Source organism: Gobius niger, assembly GCF_951799975.1.
Source record: "Gobius niger genome assembly, chromosome: 12".
NCBI lineage: Eukaryota > Metazoa > Chordata > Actinopteri > Gobiiformes > Gobiidae > Gobius > Gobius niger.
Window position 1 is genome coordinate 7519589 of NC_136863.1, and position 25596 is coordinate 7545184.

At 40.7% G+C, this 25596-nt stretch overlaps 1 protein-coding gene across 1 annotated transcript in view; it reads right to left on the bottom strand.

Moving 5' to 3' along the window:
• tmem117 (transmembrane protein 117) overlaps window positions 1-25596 on the bottom strand; it is a gene marked incomplete at its 3' end in the record, with an annotated part of 118675 nt that overhangs the window by 87024 nt on the left and 6055 nt on the right. Inside the window, exon 2 of the mRNA XM_079567113.1 lies at window positions 24460-24776. Coding sequence (XP_079423239.1) covers window positions 24460-24739 — 280 coding nt within the window. The 5' untranslated portion in view covers window positions 24740-24776. The remainder of the gene's footprint in view (window positions 1-24459; window positions 24777-25596) is intronic.

A 25596-nucleotide genomic window follows, 5' to 3' on the forward strand; every position in this document is an offset into this window, starting at 1 on the left:
ACTTTGAGAGTCCAAAATGGTCCAGAAGAAAGCAGCTTTTTGAAGGTAAACAAACTGCTAGCTTATCAGCTAAACCCATTTGAGATCTACAAACATCTTATTCTGAGACACTGAACAGTGAAGAGGCACCAAGAGCCCCCACACAGGAACAGGAAACAACAAAAGGGACCAACGAGGAGATGGTGATAGACTGTGGAGGGAGCTGTGCAGGAGGAAGAGGAAGGACGAGGTGGAGCTGACCAGTGCAGGACACCACGCTCTGAGACGGGGACAAGCCCAGGAGGCGGTGCACCGTTTCAGATGATCATCGTCTACGGATTTCCCATCAACCAGTGCTCCTCCTGTGACCAAAACAGTGAAGATGGCGGCCGCGACACAACGATCTTTCACCAAAGAAAAAAAAGAGTGGAAAAAGAGTGGTGCGCACTGAATGGGTGCTGCTGCCGGATGCTCTCTCATCGAATGCAATTTCTCCATCTGTGAGATCAATAAAGTACCATCTTATCTTATCTTATCTATCCATTTTCTTCTGCTTTATCTGGAGGCAGCAGTCTCAGCAGAGATGCAGATGCACAGACTTCCCGATCCACGCACACCTCCTCCAGCTGTTCTGGGGGGACCCCGAGGCGACACCCGGCCAGCTCGTAGTATATAATAGTGTAATGTAATGTAATTTATTCCATTAAAGACCATTTATTTTTAATTTGTATCATTTAACTGAAACAACCAAGTCACTTACTTTAAAGTGCATACAGGTGTTCATCATATAATTAAAATATCATGAAAATGTGCATTTACTTCTGTAATTAAACTTAAAATGTGAAACTAATTATATGTGATATATATATATGATATAGACTCATTACATGCAAAGTGACATATGTCAAGCCTTTGTTTGTTATATTTTGATGATTACGGTTTACAGTCAATATTTTAAATATTCTAATTTTCTGAGATTTTTAATTTGGGGTTTTTACAAGCTGAGCCAAAATAATCAAAATGATAACAAATAAAGGCTACATATCTCACTTTGCACGTAATGAGTCTATCATATATTAGGTTCACAGTTTAAGTTGAATTACAGAAGTGCTCATGATATTCTAATTATAAGACGAGCACCTGTATGACAAGGTTTTAATGCTTTTGAAAATATGATTTAGATGGATATCATCTGTTGTAAGTAATAATTATCATTTTATTTCAGTGAAACAGCAAATTGCAGGTGCCCACTGTCGTTGTGTCCTTGGGCAAGACACTTCACACCCCTTGCCTCCAGTGTCTGCGTACACTCATGTATGAATGAGAGAGTGAATGGGTGACTGGTTTCCCGGTGCAAATCGCTTTGGGCCTGATGAAGGTAGAAAAAGCGCTACATAAGTTGAAACCCTTTACCAAGTTCCTCAGCCGTTTGACTCATTTCCCTTTGACATTACATGGTTGGCACGACAACAGTTTAAAATGGTTTGCCTCTACCTATGGCACTTCCTGGCAGCGTCCAACCAGGAAGTGAAACTATATTATACAATAGCTTTGTCTCATCAGCTATCGCCATCGTCAACAAGCTACCTCACTAATTTATTTGTCAGACCTTGTTTAATGTTATCTTTGTTTACTTCTGTGCACCCCTTCTGTGTTAAATGTTGAATGTGATGGTGTTGACTTGACAGGCTGTGAAAACAAAAATCCCACAAGGGACAATATAAATATCACAAAAATGGTGTCTCTGGATCAAAACTTCATCTCTAAAGATTTTTTACGTTCCTGCTTTTGATATTACGTTATTTAATACTGGTATAGGCCCTTTCTCATACATACTTTATTCCAGAAAATGGCATTTCCTGTGTCTATCCGTGCATTATGGATATGTTTGTTTTGTTTGCTTTGAGTTTTCATGTTAGCCGGTGATAAAGCCCTGTTTTATACATGAAAATAGGAATGAAAACAAATAAATGCAAGTTTAAATTCTCAAAAGTTTAACCCTCATCACCTCCTCTGTTTTCTAACATCAGGGCAGCTTCATATGTAAATAAATGTGTGTTTCTTTGCACTCATTTTGATATTTCAAACCATCTGCACCTCACCTCATGTTTTTAAAGCTGCTGTGAATTTCTCCACTGTGAGAACATGACCGATCATTTCAGGGCTCAAATTGCCTCTATTATAAATAATCTCCAGCTCGCAGCAGATATCCCCTCATCTCTCTAAGCTATATTCAAAGTACATCCCATTAGAGCAAACATAGTCCACGTATTTAGTGTGAAGATAGAGCTACGCTGACCTATTCAATTCCCAGTATTATTTCAAGTTAACCAGTGCCAAACTGTCTTCAAACCCATGAAGAAAGCCGACCTTTAAAGTTAGTGCCTTTTCACTTCGGCCCCGAAAAAGCGGAGACCCTCACTCAGCCCTGAGTCCGTGTACGTCTTGCTGTTTGATATTTCAAGCCTCATCACTGTTGCATAATTGAACGGACTTGCATGGCTGAACTTAATTGCCTGCGGTGCCAATGAGCCCCGGCCCGGAGCACGCAGGGGCACAGACTGTATCGGCAGATCTGACTCGAGACCAGCGAGAGGCGCCGCTGAGCACGGAGGGCCCCGTCACACACAGCCAATAGGGGACATTCCTAACACGGCCACTGCCCAGATAAGGGGTGATTTATACGGGCCAGTCACTTCAGAGGGAGGGCAGAGGGAGACGATTATGCTTTTGTAGGGATTCAGACACGAGTGTTTCAGCTCAAACCGAAACATAGAACAAGAACTGAATCAAAGTTTGTTTGATTTCAAGGGTTTGGAGCTTGCTGGAAAATGTTGCGATAAAAATATATTCTTGTAGACCTTTTGATGCCACAGAAAGTAACTCTAATGCTTAAAAATCACATTAAACCTCAGTTCGAAATGGACTTAATGTTAAAATATCCCACAATAAACATGAAATACGATGAAACACAGCTTATGTCGGGTGAAAAATAAAGTATCACGTTAGAAAAATGTTAATGTTAATAAATGTACAGATGATAAATATAGAACTCAAAAATGTCATGTTCATCAGCCAGTTATTGAACAATAAGTCGATATAGTAAACATTGTGACAGCACGAACTGAGGTGTGAAATTAGGCACTATTATACAGAAGTAAAAGAAATGATGACAGTATAGGAGGAAGAATTAATTTAGTTTACTTAATTCAGTATGTAGAAAAGGGGATTAGAGTGTCAGTGCAGTAATGGACTTGCTTTACCTTAAAATAGAAGGGCTTTATTCTTGCATAATCTTTAAGATGCAATATAGAAAAATATCTGACAAATAATTTGTTTTATATAAAGTGTTTCACCGTCAGTGATGAGGGTTTCAACAACATTGTTTCCTCTTGTGAAGTCCGCTGGAAACTGGAAAAGTGTGGCTGTGTCTCCATCTAGTGGTGACTCTCGGTAGGCGTCAAAGTAGACGCTGCTATTGGCATCGAGTGAAATCAAACGTGATCCAAAATGCATGTGTGTGATAAAAAAACGTACTTAAAACACCAGTAAATATTGAAATTAGGTAAGTAGATAATCAAAACATTTCATCTTGCATGGGTTGATCAAAGTCATGTGCAAAACAGAGTCTATATTCTATTTTCCAGCTTTCACTCGCTATTCAGCACCTTCATAATGTTTGATTTAATTTGCATGATCTACATTCATTCAAGCTTCATCAAGGGCATAGAAACATGGTCTATAGTAGGAGTCCATGCATGCATACAGAACCAGTCAAAAGTTTGGAAACCCTTATTTGCATGAACTTTAGACATTAAACTATAAGTGAACATATGGGGCTATGTAGGAAACAAAAAAGGGTGAAACTCTGGACTCTGTGGAGGAGGTGAGGGACAGGAGGGTGTTAGCCAAGCTCACCTCCATCATGGACAACACCTCCCACCCACTGCACGGGACTGTAGAGGAGCTGAGCAGCTCTTTCAGTGGAAGACTGAGACACCCTCAGTGCAAGAAGGAGCAGGTCCTTCATCCCCACTGCTGTTAGACTGTACAACAAGACTGTAAAGTAACATGTGCAATAACCCCTTTACAGAATACACACAATAATCCCTGTATTTACATCACTTGCACTATGATGTAAACCTGCACTGCTAACACTGACTTACATTTTTTTTGTTATGTCTGTTGACTTATTATTTACTGTTTACACTTTTTGTCCCCACAAAGTCCTTGGTAGTCATTGTATACAAGATATCACTACTTAATATTTAATTGTTTTTTTCTCCCATTTCCTGCCCATTTGCGCACCCTGAGTGTTACTAAGAGCTGAATGTAACAAGTCAATTTCTCCAATGTGAGATCAAGAAAAGGCTTATCTTATCTTACCTTAAAAAACAACTCAAAACATGTTTTATATTTTCAATATTGCCATCCTTTAATCTTGGCATATTCTCAGTGAGCTTCTTGGCATTTTCTCAGTGAGCTGTGGAATAAACTTCACACTGTTATGTTTTAACAGTGTGAAGTTTATTCCACATTTTTGGTTAAAAATATATTATGGTTTCATTCATAAAGGCCTTCAGTGCGAATCTGTAATGTAAATAGTCTTGAAATGTAAGAAAAAAACAACACACACAAAAAGCATTTCCAAACTTTTGATGTCTGTGTAACCCACATCAGGTTCATCCTTGCTGTAACAGACTCTCTCTCATGACTAATTCAGCCATACCGCCTTGTGAATGCCCATTTTGTCAGATCTCAGAAGCTGGATGTTGAGGGAACACTACCTTGGGTGAGGTGTGTGGTGGTGATGGCCCCAAGGACACTGAAGTGAATGAATAACTGTCCCCTGTGAAGCGCATTGGGTGACTTGTGTAGATAAATAAGACCCCCTTCTCCTTGCACCTTGTGTGTATCTGTCAAAAACTTCGAGTAAATGTAAGAAGCTTGTGGAGGCCAGGAGGGACCAGCCGTTTTTCACCGCCTGAACCTCTGTCTCCTGCACCGTGGTAATGAGATGATACGCAATAATTCTGGGAGGGCCGAGAGCTGTAAAGGCTGCAGATTTACACTGTAATCCACTTACACAGGACACACAGAGGGGCCCCGAGCCAGAGATACCAAACACCAGCCGAATCAAAACATGCTGCAGCCACAATGAGAAGGATTACACAGGTTTCTGACAATGGAGAGGTGGATCATTGGACACACAGAGGTACATAGGACAGGTGAAGGAGAGATGAGAAGGCTGAACGCACCCTCACAGAGCTGGGTTGTAACATATCCAGAAAAACGAGTAGTAATAAACATGGTCAGTTGTGCTAAATAAATAAATAGACGTTGATCCTTTTGAAGTGACTGTTTCTTTAGAGTCTTTTTTGAGTATTGATATCAGTTTCGGCACTTGAGTGGCTTTCTCAAAAACTGAAAATCTATTATGCAACTTCTGCCATCTGGTCAATTAATGAGCAAAGACTGAAGACTGAAAAAAAACAAATCTCTGAGATCATGCAACAGGCCATTCGCATGACTCTAGAGCAGGGGTAGACAATGTCAGGGCCACGGGCCAAATCCGGCCCTACAGCATAGAAGCCCTGGTCCTCAAGATGAGTTTGAGAAATAACTTAACACCAATCAGAGATCGAAGGCCTGTAAATCTCTTCACCCAGACCTGAACCGAACACATTTTCTCCAGTTTGGCTTTACGCAAATCTAAAAGCTGAAAAAAAGTGCCAACATAGCAACGAAACGAAGATGAAAACAAATATGTGACAAAGAGGCAGCAAAAGAGCGACAATAACGTGACGAAAATGTGGCGAAAACAACAAAAAAGTAGGTCTTATCTTTCAAATGAGGCATTACTTTGCCCTATAGTCTGTAAACCAGTGCCCGCTGACTGCTCTGCTTTATGCCCACGACACTAGAGGCCGCTATTGCTCCGCCATTGCTGTAGTACCTCCATATTGCCGCTAGTCTCCCATTGAAAAGCATTGGACTTTAGACACATTAAGAACAAATAGATATTCCTCCTGAGATAACGCTGGGTTAGTCACAATTAAAGAAACCAGGCAGAAGAATTTTAGAAATCTCGTGCTTAATGAGGGTCGGACTGTTAGCATTGGAGCTGCGCGAGCTACACGTCACGCAAGGGCGGAGTCTACAGTGAAGATCCCGCCCTTATGCCCTTTTCAGGGAAAGGCTTCGTCAGAGCTGGGGAGGGGGAGTCTTTGAATCCGCCATGATTTCCCCTTCGAGTGTGGTCATTATGGTAAACGGGGCGGAGTGAGGAGAAGCTGTCCATTTATATATACAGTGTATGCTGTAAACTCGGGAAGGTTTTAGATTTGGGTAAAGACGAACTGGAGATAATACGCTTGGTTAAAGGAACATGCCACCGTTTTCATATGTTCTTTGAGTTGACGAGTTGATATGTACCTGTCCAAAGATGTTGTTAGCATTTAGCCTCTCCCAGTATATTGCTAAGCTCTTCCACGGGCACACATAAAGACCAGACAGGTAGTATCAACTTGTCTAAGCTCAGATAAGAACATATCTCAGTATGGAAAAACGGTGGCCTGTTCCTATGGCCCTCGGTCCTTTGACGATTAAGAAAATCGTCCCTCCTCCAAGCAAACTTGCCTACCTCTGCTCAAGAGCTTAATGATACATCACAGAAAATCTATCCTGATTCACAAATCCACTAACTAATCGGCGCCTTTACCTCCTCCACAAACTGAGAAGACCCAGAGACCTTCAACAGAGCGACCAGATCATAGCTCCCCTTCCTCTTTCCGTTCATTCAGGAGGACATTTACTCAGATTGTGGAGTCTCAGGGCCTGGTCCAGCTGACTGAAAGGACAGGCTCATCCACCACCAGGCTGTCAGGTGAAGCTGAACTCTCTCCCTGCCCTCTGGTTCTCAACCCACACAGCAAGAAGTGACATCTTGACAAGTTAAAATGACAGAAAATGAGAAGATCTGACCTAAATTTGTGTTTTAAAAAGTAAAGTTAATTTTGCTAGTTGTGGTCAAGACCTAAACTCTCCCGCTTTTTGAAATGTCAGGTGATTCGACAGAAGCCGATGTGTTTGATAGCGCAGCTTAAATCCAATCAAAGCCTGGGTTTACAGACGGGTGACTGCCAAAATCTTAATCAAGACAGTTTTAGCGTGTCATAAATTTGGCGTGTGTGTGTGCACATATGGAGAGTGGGAGTGGAGTCAAAGTAAGTAACACCTGCCAACCGCCTATTAGCGCCGAGCTGGGAATACCAACGAGATCAGAGGAAATAACTTCAACGGAGAAACATGTTAATTGAAATATCTTTGCTTTCCCCAAATACACAAGCAACTCTCCTGCATTTTCCCAGGATTTATGCAGTAACATTCTATGCGATTGAGTTCACATGTAGTGGACACGATGAAGAATGATAATGCAGAGAGAGTTTTGTGGAATATTCTAAACTTTTTCCAAACGTAGCATATATGGCACTTTACATAATGTCCTTGAATTGTCCCTGGATGAAATTGGTTGAATTATGAGGTACACAAATCCAGTGACAGTTTTGTGTGGATGTGTGGAGACATTTAAAAAGAAGTTTCCAAAAAAGGCCATACTTATGAAGGATATTATTCTATTTATTTATTTATTTATTTGAGCATACATTTTGCTCAAAAGGAGTAGGCTGAAGCAAAAGCTTATGAGCGTCTACCCCCAACTCAAAATGATGAACTTTTCATTTCTCATAGTATAATCAGTGTAAACAAAACAACATTAAAGTTTAAAGTATACTTGTTTGTATTTAAGGCACTGCACAATTGAAATTTCAATGATGTAACGGTCATCTTAACCTGCTCTGTTTACATATGGACTAGTGTGTTATTGTACATGTTTGTGTTGTTGTTTTATGTGGACCCCAGGAAGAATAGTTATTGCTGCGGTAATATCTAATGAGGATCCGTAATAAAGACAAGATACCTCAAAAGGCATTATAATCTTGTTCCAATATAGCATACATGGCACTGTGGATCCTATAGTATAGGTCCTAGAGTTGGGGTGCCCAAACTGTGGCCATCAAAATATGGTCTGAAATGAAATGTCAGACCAATTGAAATGTGTGCCAATTCATCTGGCTTCTTGATAAATTATTGCAAGTGTAATAATTCCACTCGATAAAATTAAAAACCTTCAAAAACTTACTTTTTGTGTGAGACAGAGCTATAAACCTCTCTTAAATCCACCCAAATGAATGCTTGACGACAAAGTGTCTGTATATGAACCAGCGATGTAAGCACTGAACACTTTGCTTAAAGCTGTACTAAGTAACTCATGCCCCTCGAGGCCATAAGTGCCACTGCAGGTGTCATAGCATGTTGCATTTTTTTTACTCATTAATTATCCGTGAGAGTAAATACTGCGCTGACAGAAAAGACCGAGGGAGAGAGGGATATTGTACATCCAATTACACAATGGAGATCATTTTTTTCACTCAAACCTGGCAGTAAATACTGTTTAAGTGGTGCTAGACCTCAATTAGCTTTACCTGTTAGCCTGTTAGCTTCTTCTTTGTGATTCCATTAGTGTGTATTGGGTTGCATATGTTGTTTTCTGGCCAGAGACACCAGGTGGAGATGAAAGACCCCCCCAATCATCCCATTAACACTTGTATTACCCACAGAGGGACTACGGAAAGGATTTATTATGGTAAACAAGTTATTAAGTACTGCTTTGAGTTTATACTACGGCTGTGCAATCAAAATTCTATCTCAATTATTGTCAAAGGTCCGATTAAAGCTAAGAAATGTCTTTTTTGTGACCCAACCAGCTGTCCCCTAGAACTAATGAAGGTTCCCAGATTTTATTGCTAAGTTGCTTGCTGTTGTTTATTACGAGAGCTGTTGATAGTTCTGACAACCACCTTCCTGTGTGGCCCATCATTAAATTGGGATTATTCTTTTTGCCAACGTCTATATCTTTAATGTAGCTTGATATCTTTTCTACAAGCTAGCATTGATTCCCACCTTTGTTTCACATCTTATTAATAGTCCTCGTACGCTTCGATTGCAGCACACCTGAGCTCCGTATTTACATGTACTGCTGCCTCGCACACAGCCATTCATCACAGCTTTACAAGGCCGCCGCAGGACCAGAGGGGAGACAGTGCCCTCCACCGGAGCGGCTTTACAGTCCCCGGGGCCAGAGCGCGCGTAACCAAGTGTCTGCAACATAAATCAGAGCCGACACTGACAGCACAGGCCTTTAGGGGCTGCTGTAAGGATACTACGGTATTACGCTATTGTGGCTCGGCCGGCACGAGACTGCGCTAAAAGATTTCTTGAAGTTGGACTTGATCAGATCTAAATCAGATGGTTTAGAACTTATCTCTAAACCAGGGCTCGGGCTGGGTACCGTTAAAGGTTTAGGTACTACTGGTATCGAATAAAATGAAAGAAAAAAACATCTTACACCTTTAGATCCAAATTTTGATGCTGTTGGGCCAGGGACAGCATTAAAGAAAGTACCTTGGTTGTTTCAGCTAAAGAAAAAATAAAAACATTTTCCCAATTTTTTTCCCTATATATTTTTTATTTTTATTATCCTTTTTTTTTCTTATTTTGCCCCATTTTTTTCTAATTTTACTATTTTTTCCCCCCTCATTTTTGCTCATTTTTATCACTAATATTTTCCCCATTTCCTCCCATTTTTTCCTTATCTTCTTTCTTCTTCTTTCTCACACATTTTCTGACATTGGAGATGAACCCGATATTGTACATTTGCACATCTTCCACACATTATTGTTCTGTTTTATGGTTCTAAATGACAAATATTTTAGTATAGGAATCGGAAAAAGTATTATTCAGGTATCCGTATCGGAAACCAAGTGTTGTTAAAGGAACAGGCCACCATTTTTCCATACTGAGATATGTTCTTACCTGAGCTTAGACGAGTTGATGAGTACCTGTCTGATCTTTGTGTGTGCCCTCAGTCACGCAAAACGATCAACGATGTTGTTAGCATTTGGCCTCTACCAGTATATTCCTATAGCTCCAAACGGAGTGAAGTTAGATGTCACCAAGCTCTTCCATGGGCACAAAGACTAGCCAGGTACATATCAACTCGTCTAAGCTCAGGTAAGTACATATCTCAGAATGGCAAAACGGTGGCCTGTTCCTTTAAAGTACTGGTATCAGGAAAAAAAATGTAGCGTATCCCAGCCCTAGACAGGACTGCGTAGGTCTAAGATTTAGGCTGCAGCTCCTGTGGACCCATCTCTGGATCTTGAGCAAGGTTTGGGTCAACCAGAGCTGGAGGATGAAGCCTGCTGTGTTTGTTTTGAAACATGCAAACTCCACACAGTTTGTTAAAGTCAACTCAACTTTATTCATAGAGCACCTTTCATGCACAAACTTGCTAGGGCTGGATGATTTGACAATGAAAATGAAAAACAAATCTATATCGTCAATGTCATATTGTGATTCAGTGTGTGTGTGCATTTTTTCTCATGTTAAATGCAGCTTTTAATTCAATTTTCTCAAGATAAAAGATAAAAGATAGGGGAAAAGGTGCAATTGAAGAAGAACAAGGTAATGTTCAGACACTGTAATAGTAACTAAAGATATCTTATGTACAACTCACTGCTCCTGCTGCTCGGTCTCATCAAGCTTGCAGTGAGTGACGAGGGATTTAAGCAGAAACAGCGAAGCGTGAACTTTCAAAAGAAGCAGATGGCTTCAGCCGCCTCCAAAGGCAATATACAAATGCTACATGCACATAAATCCTGATCAAATGAACATCGATCTAGGCAAAAACAAACAGCTGTGAATGTTTTGCGATACCGATTGAGGAATCAAGATTTTTAAGAAGTCAGTTATACAATTCTGAAGCATAGAGTGAGAATGAAGCATCACCATACTGAGGCCATACTCTGGGACACACTAGCAGACAGCTGATCTCAAGGCCATACTGAGTCGGGAGGTCACAGGGATATTTAGGGCCTCCACCGTTCAGAGCATGTGTCTCGTCTAGAAGACCGCCATGCATCTCTCAATATTAGGCGTTTTTGCACCAAACATTGATTATCCAGGGTAGAAAACAAGAGTACCTTCAACTCAATACGGACTCATCTAAACCAAACCGGGACAAGAGTGGGCCTAAATCAGGTCTACACTGACACTTGACCAGCACTAGAACGTTTAATAACCACAGTTTGAAATGCTCATAATGGTATTCTGAACAAATATAACATTTTACCGTGCCACTGATAACTTCTCAGCACTCAAAAGTATTCCGCAAACTCATTTCAGTATGATCTTCCATCACCAGCAGCACCATATTGACAGTGCACTCTCCTAGATCAATTTCTCATTGACTGATGAGGCAGCGCCAGACAGAGAGCGGCGAGACATTTCTGATGAATTATAAGCCGTATCCCTTTGGCTGGTTTCTTTGTTGGCCAGCTCATTATTGCTCTGCTTCTGTGCGTCTGTCGGCAAACAACCTGTGTACTTCGGTCCTTATTGAGAGAGCTCGACACTGGCACGACTTCAAAAGAGCGCTTGATTAGAACTGTACGGTGCCAGAGAAATACACAGATAATAAACGGTGAGAGTAAACATTAGACGAAGGCTTTTGAACAGGCTAGACTGAGCTATTCTGCATGAGAAATAGTCTAGCGGCTGCCAGTGATGCACAGCTATATAGAACAGAACCTTACAGTTTTCATAATAATGCCTTAGATTTATATATGGCATTTGAAGATACCCTAAGCACTTTTTACAATGATTTACTCACTCATTAGTCACACTCATATAGTGGTTATAACTAGTAGCCACATCTCCCCAGGGGTTGAGCCGCCTTTCTGACCCTCACCAATGATTCCACCTCCTTTGCACTTGGTGGGTGAAGTGCCTTGCCAAAGGACACGGCAACAGCATGCTCTGATCGGATCTGGGAGGCGTGGCGCGGTGGAGCAGTTCTTCAGAGCTCTCGCTATGGGAAACGATGTATTGCAATACTTTTGATACTCAACTCAGTTATAGGAAAAAACACATACAAATGTTTTTGAGTTAAAGATAGTATTGTTAAAGCAGTACTAAGTAACATGTTTACCTTTATAAATCCTTTTCGTAGTCCTTCTGGGGGTAATACAAGTGTTAATGGGATGATTGGGGGGGGTGTCTCTGACCAGAAAACCACAATTGCAACTTGACTGCCACCAGACCGGAGCAACCAATACACACTAATAGAATCACAAAAAAGAAGCTAACAGGCTAACGGGCAAAGCCAACTGTGAGCTAGCACCACTTAAACAGTATTTACAGCCAAGTTCGAGTGAAAAAAACCTCCATGGTGTAATTGGATGTACAATATCCCTCTCTCCCTTTGGCTTTTCTATCAGCGTAGTATTTACTCTCACAGACAATTAATAAGTAAAAAACTGCAACATGCTACGACACCTGAAGTGCACATTAAATGTATTAATTTTGGAAACTCAACTTGCGCTTTCTTATTAAATTCATAGGGTCAAATATCGCAAAAAAAAAAAAAGAAAATCATGAATTGAATACTTTGTGCATTCGAATACGCTGTATCGTAATACGTATCTTATTGGATCGGGACAAAAGTGTATCGTCCCAGCCCTACTCTAACCTCATAAAGTTTCGAGTTCAATGAGTTTCTTCTGCGTGCTCCAGTTTTCCCACAAAAAACATGCAGCACATTTCCCTCTGGGCCAGGACTTCCCTAAAAGATTTTTATTTCATCTAGTTCTGGAATGGAATTTGTAAAAGATAATTGTGTGCTGTTAATCCAATGATAGCTTTTAGATCAATTGTTTGTGATTGTAAACTAGATAGTTGCTGCTGTTGTTGTTGTTGTTGTTGTTGTTGTTGTTGTTGTTGTTGTTGTTGTTGTTGTTGTTGTTGGCAGCGTGACAGCGTTACTCTCTGAAAGTTGTGAAACTTGCCTTTTAGCTCATCCGTGTGAAGTATCGGGAAAGTGAAAATGTTTTTGGGAAAAGTCAGGAATGAGTTTCGAACAATAACTATCCATTTTAAATTCACACACTCCCTCTTTCATTGCTTGTAAGCCAAAACATCAGGAATCAGATGCATTTCAGAACATAAAACTAAAGGGATGGCAGGTTTTACACATTATAGATATTTTATAGTTTGCAGGGAACATTATAACCCAGCGATTTCCATTAAATTAGCATTTGTGATTGCAAGTAATCTGTGCCGCATTAATGTCTAGAATGACAGTGACTGGGATCTTCACCTTGCATCGGTTGGAGCAGGAGGTAAGTCGATGCAGCGGAGGTTGAAAAGTGCTGTAGTGGCAGTCATCCATTATTCACGTGATGAGGTTAACCTGAGGGCCGCTGCTACAGGCAGGTCACAGAGCGAACATACAGGAAATTATACCATTAAACAAATGGAAAAAAGGTCAACATAATAAACGCATTGGTCGGGAAAGTTGATTTTTGTCCACGGGCAGATACTTTACTCAACTTGCCTTCACGATTAAGTTAGTGTGAGCATGTGAATAGTTCCTAGATGTAAAGTCATAGTAAATAATGTAAATATGAGTGTTGCATAGAGGTCAGTCCTGGGAGTGATTTTCTGACCAGATTGAACAAATTTAGTCCTCTGCAAACAACAAAATAGGATCTCATCACGTATAAAACCTGCTAACCCTGAATTAGTGACCTATACAAATCTTAAAGCGACTAGATGCAAGTTGGTCATTTTATACTCACTACTGCCACCTCAGGTCTTACATGTAACTGCATATTCTATATTAAGCTTGTGCATGCAACTTTTTGAGTGACAGTGCAGGATTTTAGAGGCAGTTGTGGTGAACAGGTCTGGATTCTACACATTAGGACATTGCGGGAACATATAGGGGGATGAAATACTCAGTTTTAACAACTCCATAGCCTCCCTTTAAATGCATGGGTTTATGACAGAGGTCACGCACTACCCCGTCCGAACCCAAACCTTGGATCCGAACTTTGGATCCGACTCTCCCTCTCTCCCTCTCTGACTGCACAGAGCATTAAACTGCAGCCCAGATGAACAGAAAGGAAAAGTGCTGCCCCTGAGCTCCTTAACACTTTTTATTTTTTATAGAAACGGAACTCCCGAAATACGGCTTGCTAAAGTTTTAACACTGAGGACACCCTGATTAAATATGGATGTGCAATGCGCAAATAGAACTGCTGTTTCCTGATTTATTTATTTTTAAAAAGAGCAGCGAGCAGGTCTGAACCTAAACTAAACCAGGACTAAACCAGAGAAACACATTACTGCATTGGCACATTGTGTACATACTATAGGCTATATACAATTTTTAGAGTAAAAAATGAATTGAAAAATCTCCAAAAAGTAACTGTAAATGAACCCCGTATGTTCCGGACCTTTTCCGGAGGTTTTTTTGTTTTTCAATTTGGACCTTATTGAAATGTAACTCAGGTTTATTACATATATATTATTGTTATTATTATGATTTATTAGATTAGTTAAGCAGTTTACACCCCAGTCTTCTCTCAAATGTCTCAAATATGTTCTTACCTGAGCTTAGATGAGTTGATACATACCTGTCTGGTCTTTGTGCCCATGGAAGAGCTTGGTCGCTTCTAACGTTTGGAGATATAGGAATATACTGGGAGAGGCAAAATGCTAACAACATCTATGGTCCTTTTGCGTGACTGAGGGCACGCACAAAGACCAGACAGGTACGCATCAACTCGTCTAAGCTCAGATGAGAACATTATCTCAGTATGGAAAAGCAGTGGCCTGTTCCTTTAAAGGGACTAGAGGGAGTGTAAAAATGTTAAAATGAAGTATTTTCCTCCCCCTACATGTTCCAGCCATGTCCTAATGTGTAGAATGAGCTCAGACCTGTTCACCAGAACTGCCTCTAAGACACACTTAAAATGCGCACTGTGAATTCCAATCTAATCCCATCTGATCGCATATGTACTTTAGATATGTTTAAAAAAGTGTCCAGACATACAGTAGTTACCTTGATAACTAAAGCCTTTATTTGCTCAATGGGTAAACGCTCAAACTAATGTGTTCAAATCGCAGACAGGTTCTTAGAGAGAGAAGGAGAAATAACACCGCATTATCTCCAAGAGCACAAAATGTTATTATGTAAACACACCCACTCAGAGAGACTGCCTCCCTCTCCCTGACCCTCCGCTGGTCCAGTCCAGTTTGCCCCTCTCCGCCCGCCGAGACGACAATCGCACATGACAGAACCCAGATGGCACCCTCCAGGGCACGAAAAAACAAGATGGAGGAAACGGAACAACTGTGTGACCAATGACACTGCTCACACTCCGGCTCCAGATACCACGGGCCACTGTGGCCAAATGCTAAGAAGGGAAATCCCATGTCATAAAGATGGATACATAGTTAGTTCTTAGCTTTGAAATGAGGCGTTACACTGGCCTATAAGCATCGAGAAGCTTTTAGATTTGGGTAAAGCCACACTGGAGAAAATGTGCTTGATAAAAGTGAGGGATAAGAGGTTTATAATCTCAGTGGTGTCATCAAACTCTCACTGGAATTGTATTTCATATCATGCCCTCAACCTGTGTACTAGGGCTGGGCGAAAGATCGATATTAAAGATAAATCGACATATTTTTTAATGAGATATGGAATTAGATCATATCGTATATATCGATATAGTTTAAATTTGCACTGAAATAATTGCTTCAGGGCAGTGGCAATATCGTGACCTCGCACAGAGTATCTCTGAAGCCGGATGCCGTTTATAGGCTGGTGTTTCTTTACAATCTTTAAATGAAGGAGGACATGCTTGTCTGTTCTAATGTCTACCTCAAGACAGCACTACTGTTAAAAGAAAAAGATTTAGTTGATTGTCTTTTTCTTGTGCAACTGGTTGAGGCTGTTCAGATAAGCTGTTAAGTTAACAAAAAGAAACAGGTAATCTCAAGGTGAGGTTTAAAAAAGTTTATCTGAAACTGAGCACATTATTTTGTTATCTCTTTATATATAAATGCTGCCCTCAGAAAAAGATTGACCTATTTTATTTCATAGGTTATTTTTATTAAGACATTTTTTTAATTTAAATTTGCGCCTTACGAAGCTTTGTTATACAGTGTTTATGTTTACATTTTATCGTGAGTTTTAAATAAAACTACTCGCATTTGTTATGTGTTAAGTATTTTCCTCCCCCTACGTGTTCCAGCCATGTCCTAATGTGTAGAATGAGCTCAGACCTGTTCACTACAACTGCCTCTAAAATCCTGCACTGTCACTCAAAAGGTTGTTCATTCGGGTCTGAAGTGCTGTCATGTATGAGTTTAATATAGAAGCTGCAGTTACGCGTAAGACCTGAGGTGGCAGTAGTGAGTATAAAAATGACCAACTTGTATCTAGTCCCTTTAACATTTCGCTTCACAGCTCTCACTTTGTGGAAAAAATATCGGGATATATATATCGTATATCGATATTCAACCTAAATATATTGGGATATGACGTCCATATCGCACAGCCTTAATCCGCTTTATTATGAGAAGAGCTGTGTTTTATTCAGGACATTTAGAAAGATCATCAAATTTCAAAAAACGGTAAGTATGGTTCCGAAATTATAAGCAAAAGTCTGTCATAAAATAAATAAAATAAAATCAGCGCCTCTGAGGTGTAGAAACTTTATTATTATTATTTTTTATATATCTTTATTTGAATTGGGACAGTGCACATTAATCAACATGTGTTTCTTCAACATGTAAATGTGCCGGAGTTAGCCATATAGGCTAATTTTCATCCGTAGTCCCATGGCAGGTTGATGTCATGACAGGACAAACACAGGCACAAACATACAGCAAAAACACCATCACAGAGACATAAAAAGACAGTGAATGATGAAGACAACATTAAATATGTAAAAAATAGGTAAATTCACAGATAAAAGATCAGAAAGGGACAAAACACAAAACACCACAATCTTACAACTCAGAAAAATGATTTTCACTGAGAGGTTTCTCAGCTCCCCTGAGGCCTAGGAATTTATGTGAGGTATTATTTTAAGGGCTCTGACTGGGCTCTTTCCAATGCAAGAAGCAGGGAGGCTCGGTTCATGCTCAGTTCTTGAGTCATCAGCCTTTTATCGGCATTATATCCAATACTTTCATATAGTATACACTAGAGTCACTCTAGTGTATAATAATCCTTTTTTTTTCAGTGACTTTGCAGAATCTATTGTGGTAGTTCTTTTCGCAAGATACAGCAAAAATGGTCATCAGTTAAATCTCTGTAACAAGACAAACTTTCTGCTGAATCAGGCTCGAATCTAAAAAGTCTAAAAACTAGTCACAAAACCATAAAACCATAAAGTACTAGTTCTTAACTGAAACAAACATTACAGTGTGAGAACCTTCTAGTGCTTGTAGGAGGAAATAAAAGCGCTACAGTGAGATGTAAGCAGTCACGTTGATCTAATGCTCTTCAACAGGCCTCAGCAGATGGTCGGTGCTTTGGGCTGTTACAGTATTTTACACAGAGGAGCTACTTTCACTCAGCCATCGTAAATCTACATCTATATACAGCGAACAGCGAACAGGTCCGGGCTATTTATAGGTGAATGCTGGGTGTTGAACTGAGAAATGATTGATGAAGATAAAGCGGAGAGAGAATCAGGACAAGTTCTGTACAAAACGCTGTCGACGCTAAACCTAAAAACTGCAGCGTGAATGTGCCAGCCATAAATTACATATTTGTCATGTGTATATGGTTGGTTTGCATTTGGGAAAAGGTGGCAGGATTTGAAATGTGTTACTGGGGCGGGGTGGGGGGGGGTCCTAATTTTTCATTGTCAGTAAGTCAGTATCTGCTGAGGTCGTCCCAGCGGCACTTATGGATCAAAGCAGAGACGAATTTCTCTATTAATAAAGTAGAACTTAAAGGGGCTAGATGCAAGTTGGCCATTTTATACTCACTACTGCCACCTCAGGTCATAGGTGTAAGTGCAGCTTCTATATTAAGCTCATGCATGATGGCACTTCGGACCCGAATTAACACCTTTGTGAGCCACAGTGCAGGGTTTTAGAGGCAGTTGTGGTGAACAGGTCTGGGCTCATTCTACACATTAGGACATTGTTGAAACATGTAGGGGAAGGAAAATACTTAATTTTAACATTTTCAAACTCTGTATAGTCCCTTTAACTTAAGCTAGATGATTAGCCTGGACAGTGTTAGTTTGAGGTCCTCGGAAATATTTGAGATTTATAAAGTGAAAATGAAAACTATCATTATTTTGCAAAGAAATGCTATTTAAAGCTGCATTAGGCAACTTTTTATGCGGAAAAAATGTGTGTGTCTTTGACTTTGTTGTGACATAGCAGCTGTATGAGTGTTCAGCATGGTACCAAGGGCTGGGCAATTGATCAAATTTTAATCTAATCGTAATTTTAATAATGGTCGATCATGATAATCATGTGGTCGTTTTAAAGCAGTACTAAGTAACGCATTTACCTTAATAAATCCTTTTCGTAGTCCCTGTGGGCGTAATACAAGTGTTTATGGGATGATTGGAGGGTCTTTCATCTCCACCTGGTGTCTCTGGCCAGAAAACCACAATTGCAGCTTGACTGCCTCCAGACCGGAGCCTCCAATACACACTAATGGAATCACAAAAAAGAAGCTAACAGGCTAACGGGCAAAGCTAACTGTGGGCTAGCGTCACTTTAAACAGCATTTATAGCCAAGTTTAAGTGAAAAAAAATGATCTCCATTGTGTAATTGGATTTACAATATCCCTCTCTCCCTTCGCCTTTTCTGTCAGCGTAGTATTTACTCTCCAAGACAATTAAAAAGTAAAAAATCGCAACTTGCTTCGACAACTGCAGTTGCGCTTATGGCCTCTAGGGGCAAAAGTTACTTTGTACTGCTTTAATCGACAGGAGAATTGGCCAGTCCTGTCGCATTCTGGAAAAAACTATGGACGGCGCAATGCTGCAGCGCCTGTCAGGTCAATCCCAGGGAAACACTTGGCCCAAACAGGAAGCACAGGATGGCACGCAAGGCAGCATGAGGAGTGGACCTGGTGATTTTAAGTGTAAAATCAGCTACAAAGTCGTCTAAAGGGCAAAACAGAAAGACGGGGGGAGCCTCAGAGGACCCACGGGGAACACGGGGATGAAGAGTTTACCTTTCAAGAGGAAAACTATCGATCGCTACTTGGACCATGTGGATTTCATTTTGAGGCTGCAGCGGTGGCATAACTGAACATTAAATTGCTATTTATCAGACTGTGGTGCTCAGGCGCCCACTCTCAGCCACTGAATGTTTTGCCTGTGTATCAGTATGACACTCGAGAGGGTATTTATACCTTTTCTGTGGAAGCATAGACAGACTTGAATGGTAGAGCTAGCGCAATGTCTCGAGTTCATGTCTCCGGGTCCCGTACTGATGGTAAATAAACTTCTCCTGTATAAGACATCCAGACTGCTGCCTCTTCTTCATCTATCCTCTCGAACACCATTGGTAATTCTCAAACACGGACTTCTAGCAGTTAATTGTAAGTTTGATCGTCTTTTTTACTAATAAATGCTCGGTTTACTCATTTCTTTATGTACATCAAGTTGTTAGCGCTTCAAGCATTCCAATTTTTTGCGTCTCCTTTGCAGATTTTTGTGTGTGGCTTGGCCAGGTGAAGGGGTGACATGGGGATGCTGCACTGTGATGCTAGAAGTGTGGAGTTTGTTCAATTCTCAATAGAGTCCACACCTCCTCTGTCTGTGCCAAACAGTCCTTTATGCAATGTAAAATTCTGCACCGCTGTTTTTGGACCAACCAGAAGTTAGCGAGGATTTTTCCCGATGTGAACCCAAACTGTAATCGCTGTGGTGCTACTCCAGCCAATCATGTTCATATGTTCTGGTCCTGCTCAAAAATTCACCTCCTGTGGCAAAATATTTTTACACTAATAAATTCTGCACTTGATAAGTCATTACAACCATGCCCCCTATTGGCCATATTTGGTGCCTCCAACATTCCAGGCTTGTCTAAAGCTGAGTCAGACTCCATTGCCTTCATCTCACTTTTGGCCCGTCGAATTATTTTATTCAAATGGAAAGATCACCTGCCACCCACCTATACGCAGTGGGTTCATGATTTTCTTTTTTTTCTAAAACTTGAAAAAATTAAGTTTACGCTGCGCGGAAACTTAAATGCTTTTTATGTCCAGTGGAATCCATATCTGTCTGCCTTAAAACAATGTGTTCTGCAACCTCCAACTTAATCTTTCTAATATATATGTACAACGAATCGTATCCATAGCCCATGAATTAGCCTTTGTCTGTACCTGTATGTGAGAGAATGTGTGTGACTGTGTTATTAGTATTATTTTTTTTATTTTTATTTTTTATTTTTTCATATTTCTTATTATTTAGTTGTTGTTTTTTTCTTTCCATTTGTTTGCTCTTCCTTTTTTGTATCTGTTCTATGTTTTAACCAATATCATTTCCCATGTACAACTAATGAAGTTAAAAGAAAAATAATAAAAATATTATAAAAAAAAAAAAAAAAAAAAAAAAAAAAAGAAGTGTGGAGTTTGTTTTTGCTGCTGAGTTTGCTGCAGTTTTCAGTTTGAAAAAAACTGCAGTTTTCAGCTTTCAGGAAAGACCACATTTACTGTTTTTTTTCTTCTTTTAAACAAAAAAAATCAAATCGAAACTCGAGATCGATCAATATGATTTTTTTTTTTTATCCCAAATCGTCAGGCCCTAATGATACCTTTACTTTCCATCACAGTGGCCTCTACAACGCTCCAGGATCAATTGTTTTGTAGGTTTTCTGGTGAGAGGGTCCGTCAGCAGCAAAAAACTTCCTATAGACCACTGTGATGGAAAGTAAAGGCGACCACTCATACAGCCACTGGGTCACTACAAGGTCAAATACGCACAAATATCAACTTTTATTCCCCATAAAAAGTTGCATAATGCACCTTTAAAGCATATTTTGCAGTAAAATGTATGGATTTTAGTGTTTGGCTTGTCTTTTTACAAATAAATCACACTCAAAAGTTGAGAGCAGATGGATTAGCCTTTTGTGCATGTTTGAAGTTTAACTCCACAAAGAAAGGCTAATCTTTGCAGTTCCTTTTTCCTGTAATTAACTCCAATCTGACCTGAAGCTTAATGAGTTGGTCTGACTTCATAATGTTAAAGTCATTTTTAAATGTTTGGTGAGAAAGATCCTCATGCGGCAAATGCTTTCCTAATTGCACTCACAATGTAATGCTTCTGTGTTTTGTTCCTTAACTTTAAGGTCTGAGTGTGTTTGTGTTGATGGGCTTTGTAATTGTGCTGCTTCTTGGCCAGGACACTCATTATAAACCCCCGCCTTAACCCAGCACATTTTCTCCAGTTTGGCTTTACCCAAATCTAAAAGCTTTTCGACTGGAGAGTAACAGTGTAATACCTCATTTGAAAGCTAAGGCCTACAAAACTGTTTTCTTGCCTTGTCGCCACGTTTTTGTCACATTTTTGAAGCGCTTTTGTCATGTTTTGGTCATATTTTTGTAGTTTTTTTTCACTGTTTTTGTGACTTTTTTTGTTAAGTTTTTGTCACGTGTTGCTCACCTTTTTGTTGCTCTTTTGTCACTTTTTGTTGTATTATTGTTGTTTTTCTCTGCACGTTTTGTTGCTCTTTTCTTGCTTCTCTGTTCCTTTAATGCTGCTTTTTTGGGGCTTTTTTTGTTGCATTTTCATCACATTTTCGCCACTCTTTTGTCGCTTTTTGTTTCGCTTTCATCCTCATTTTTGTGGTGAAGAAAATGTGCTCGGTTCAGGTGGGGGTTAAGAGCTTAAGACATATACAATAATTGCCTTGGTCCTGCAAGAGAAAGTACAGCCACTCAGATACACCACTGTGCTGTCAAAACAGGCTCCTATTCTGCTCCATCTCAGAGGAGAACATCCTGACATTCACAGACTTATGGTTTTTAACATAATTATCCTATGGCTTATGAAACTTGGAGTGAGACAGCAGTTTAATAATAGAAAGCATATAATTCCTTAGATAGAGGAACTTACGTCATACAGTCTGAAAATGGAAGCGCAAAAATCCAATAAAGTCTTGACATTTGACCGGATAGAAGCTCTGGCACTAAACCAGACGCACAAAGAGTTCGATATCTCAAGGAAAGCCACAGCACTCAGGGCCATTACAGGTCTCAGGCAGGAATCTCTGTTTGCAAGACAAGAACACTGCCCTGTGCATTTTTACAAATAACAGACAACAACAAGAGGCTGTAAGAAATGACAAAGCAGACGTTTCAAGGCTACATTTCTCTGAGAATCCACATGAAACAGAAGCTGTCACAAAGTTCAACATCTTCCCCCTCAGTAAATGAATTCATTTGTATCGGCTCCTGCACTCAATCGAAAATTCCTTAAACGTGAACGCATGGGCTTGAGTGGCCGCCGACGTGAAGGGTAAATTAAAAGTGTGATCCGAATGTGAACTCGCGCTCGCTTCAAAACTAATGGTCTCCTGATGAGGTTTGGGCGTAGATTTATGAGCGCGCAGCGGAGGACGGCGGGAGCGATGAGGCCGTTAGCAGAGAGCGGAGGAGAGAGAAATGCATCACTGAGGTGTTACCGAGAGAGGAGACAGGACGGGACCTTCCCCTTTGGCATCAGGCACATATAAATAGGACGACTGCAGCATCATTACGGAGGATACGTGTAGGATATGCTTACATTCCTAAAAATAAACACAAGAAGAAGAAGAGCGTTGAGGTTCAAGTCGGCTGTTGCAATAATGGCAGCTGTAGTTGGCAGACGTGGTCAATTAAGTATAGTACCTCACCTAACTTAGAAACTGGTGAATAACTGAACAGCTGCCCTGGGGCTGATTGACAGAAGCAGCTGCCAGTGTGCCAGTTTCTTTTCTCGGGACTGTGGATGATAGACAGCCCTTGCCTGATTGTAGCCATGAGCTAATTTGCATCTGTTGCACACACAGTCTCATTCATCCTGGCCTTGCATTGTTTTAGTGATAGAGGAAACCTACCATGGGGGAGAACACACACAAAAACAGCGCATAATAGATTTCATTTGCTGTCGTACCTCCCCCTGGTGTCCGGGCTCCAAAAGACACTTTGTAAACAGGGTTCCTATGTAGCTTTGGGCCTTGTTTGTACTGGCTCTAAAGAGTTTTTCATTAAAAATTAAAAATGCTACGTGACAATGCTGGGCTAGGTGTCATATTTTTATCCACGCTATTTTTTGTACATCACCAATCTAAATCTGTGATTGACAGGCTCTGCAGCTCTGTGGAGGTCATCCCGGTCCGCTTCCCCCCTTTTTGCCCTTTTAAGGAACAGGCTTCGTGGATGAGATTGTGCAGCCATGTTAATTTCATAGACCACTCGGGATCGTTACTATATGAATGGGGCTGAATGGAACACTGTCTTGTATATATCAATATTTAAACCATAGTTTTGGTGTTTTTGATTAATGGAAAAATTGTTGAGCATGTCATAACTTTCCAAGAAATGTAGGCTATATCCACACAAAGACAAAACGCTTATGTTTTCAGAAACTTTGTTTGTAAGCACGAAGCCAGCTTAGTAAATGTCCACATGGGTTGACTCGGGTCTGTGAAAACAGCGCAATTCATCTGCCAGGCCTGTGTGACGCGCTGTGACACTAACACAGATAATGAAACAAAATGTAGAGGGCGTATGCGCAGTAAACTTTTGTGGAATGCAGTGAAAATGAAACTGATTCAAGGATTTACTGGATTGATAAAATATCTTTGCGTTTGGTCCATAGCTTGACTTTGTGTGGACAGTGCCTTAGATTGAATACCAGTCTGAAACCAAATAAATGTCTTTTAATGACATTTAAGGCCTTGTTTTTGGCACAATTAAACAACTTTTGATACTTTTTAATGCCTCGCAGAAACCCTGCCAGGAATCAAATCCAGTAACTCCTTGGTGTGAGGAAAATTTGATACTGATTCTCTCAGAACCTTTTATTGTTACACACACGGCTGCCCTGGGGTGGACAGACATGTGGCTGCCATTCTGCACTGTCTGACCCTCCGACCACCCCCACAATTTACATGCTATCTAGATTTCCAACAGTCTCTTTTGCTTGTACCGACCACACCCAGCCCTGCTTAGATTAGATGAGATTGGCCATTCACAAGGAAATATGGCCATTTTGCAGAAGTATTTTTTTTACACTGTTAAATCACACTTGTCTGTTAACCCCCATGAGCACATCAAGAGCATGAACTGTATATTAATCTGACATACTGTAGGTTTTACACTGAACGGATGCTGTGGCAAAAACACTTCGAGGCTTGGGATTGGCACTGCAACCGCACTCATGACTGAAACAACACACTCATCGCTCTGCCCTGCTTCCAAAACAGACACACACACACACGCCCCCTTCTCCAAATCCCTCTGCATTTCTTCACGCATGACTTACCAAAGAGTTGCCTGTGAAAAATAAACTTCCCGGCGAGCATCCCGGTGATGATGGCCAGGATCCAGCAGATGACTTTGAGTACGTTCCATCCCGCGCCCGGATACTTGTTGAAGAGGAAGGAGAAGCAGTTGCCCACCACGATCATGTGCGCCTGCGTCTGGCTGTGAGAGATCGGGTCCTCCGCGAAGATCAGGAAGTTGAAGAAAGTGACGAGGTAGGCCACGATGAGCCGGGACCACGGGTGTTGGAAATAGTAGCGAAAACAGGTGTCTATTTCCATCCTGCAGAGCCTCGCCTTCGCATCAGCCACACTACGCCTGAGGGAGAGAGGGGAATATTACCAAATCCAGAGCGAGACAGACATCAGATAGCGATTACATTTGCAGTTTGTTTGTAACATCAAGATTTAGCACATTTTAACTGTGTCCAAGGCAAGCCCCAACTAAACTGATCTGTTTAATCTTTTGATATGGACATTATAGCTTTGGACAAACCAGATGAATTGTTTGAAGTGCTATAGCAACACTTGTTCATAGGCGGATTATAGGGCACATTCAGGAGACACACATGCAACAGGAAAAAGGGTTCAAATAGACATCAACCATTTACATTTCATGCCTAATTTTTGCCACTGTTCCTATGGTCTCTTTTTAACAGGAATAAGCCGCAGTTTTTTCATACTGAGATGTGTTCTTACCTGAGCTTAGACGAGTTGATGTGTACCTGTCTGGTCTTTACCCGTGCCCTCAGTCAAGATGTTAGCATTTAGCCTCTCGTTTCCCCTATTTAAACACGGATACGTGAGTAGTTACACGATCCAAGTACAGTCACACAAAATTAAACATGTCAATTTTCTAGGGGTACTATATTGCAAGGCGTAACAACACCATAGGAGCACTTCGACGTCCGTGCAGTAATATCTTATTTTGTGTGACTATAGTAGGGTCATGTAAACCCTCACGTAACCATATTTAAATAGGGAAAACGTGGAAGAGCTTGGTCGCTTCTAACTTCACCCCCGTTTGGGTCCCTGAGGAGAGGAGGAGAGGCTAAATGCTAACAACATGTTCGGTGTTTTTGCGTGACTGAGCGCACGCGTAAAGACCAGACAGGTACGGATCAACTCGTCTAAGCTCA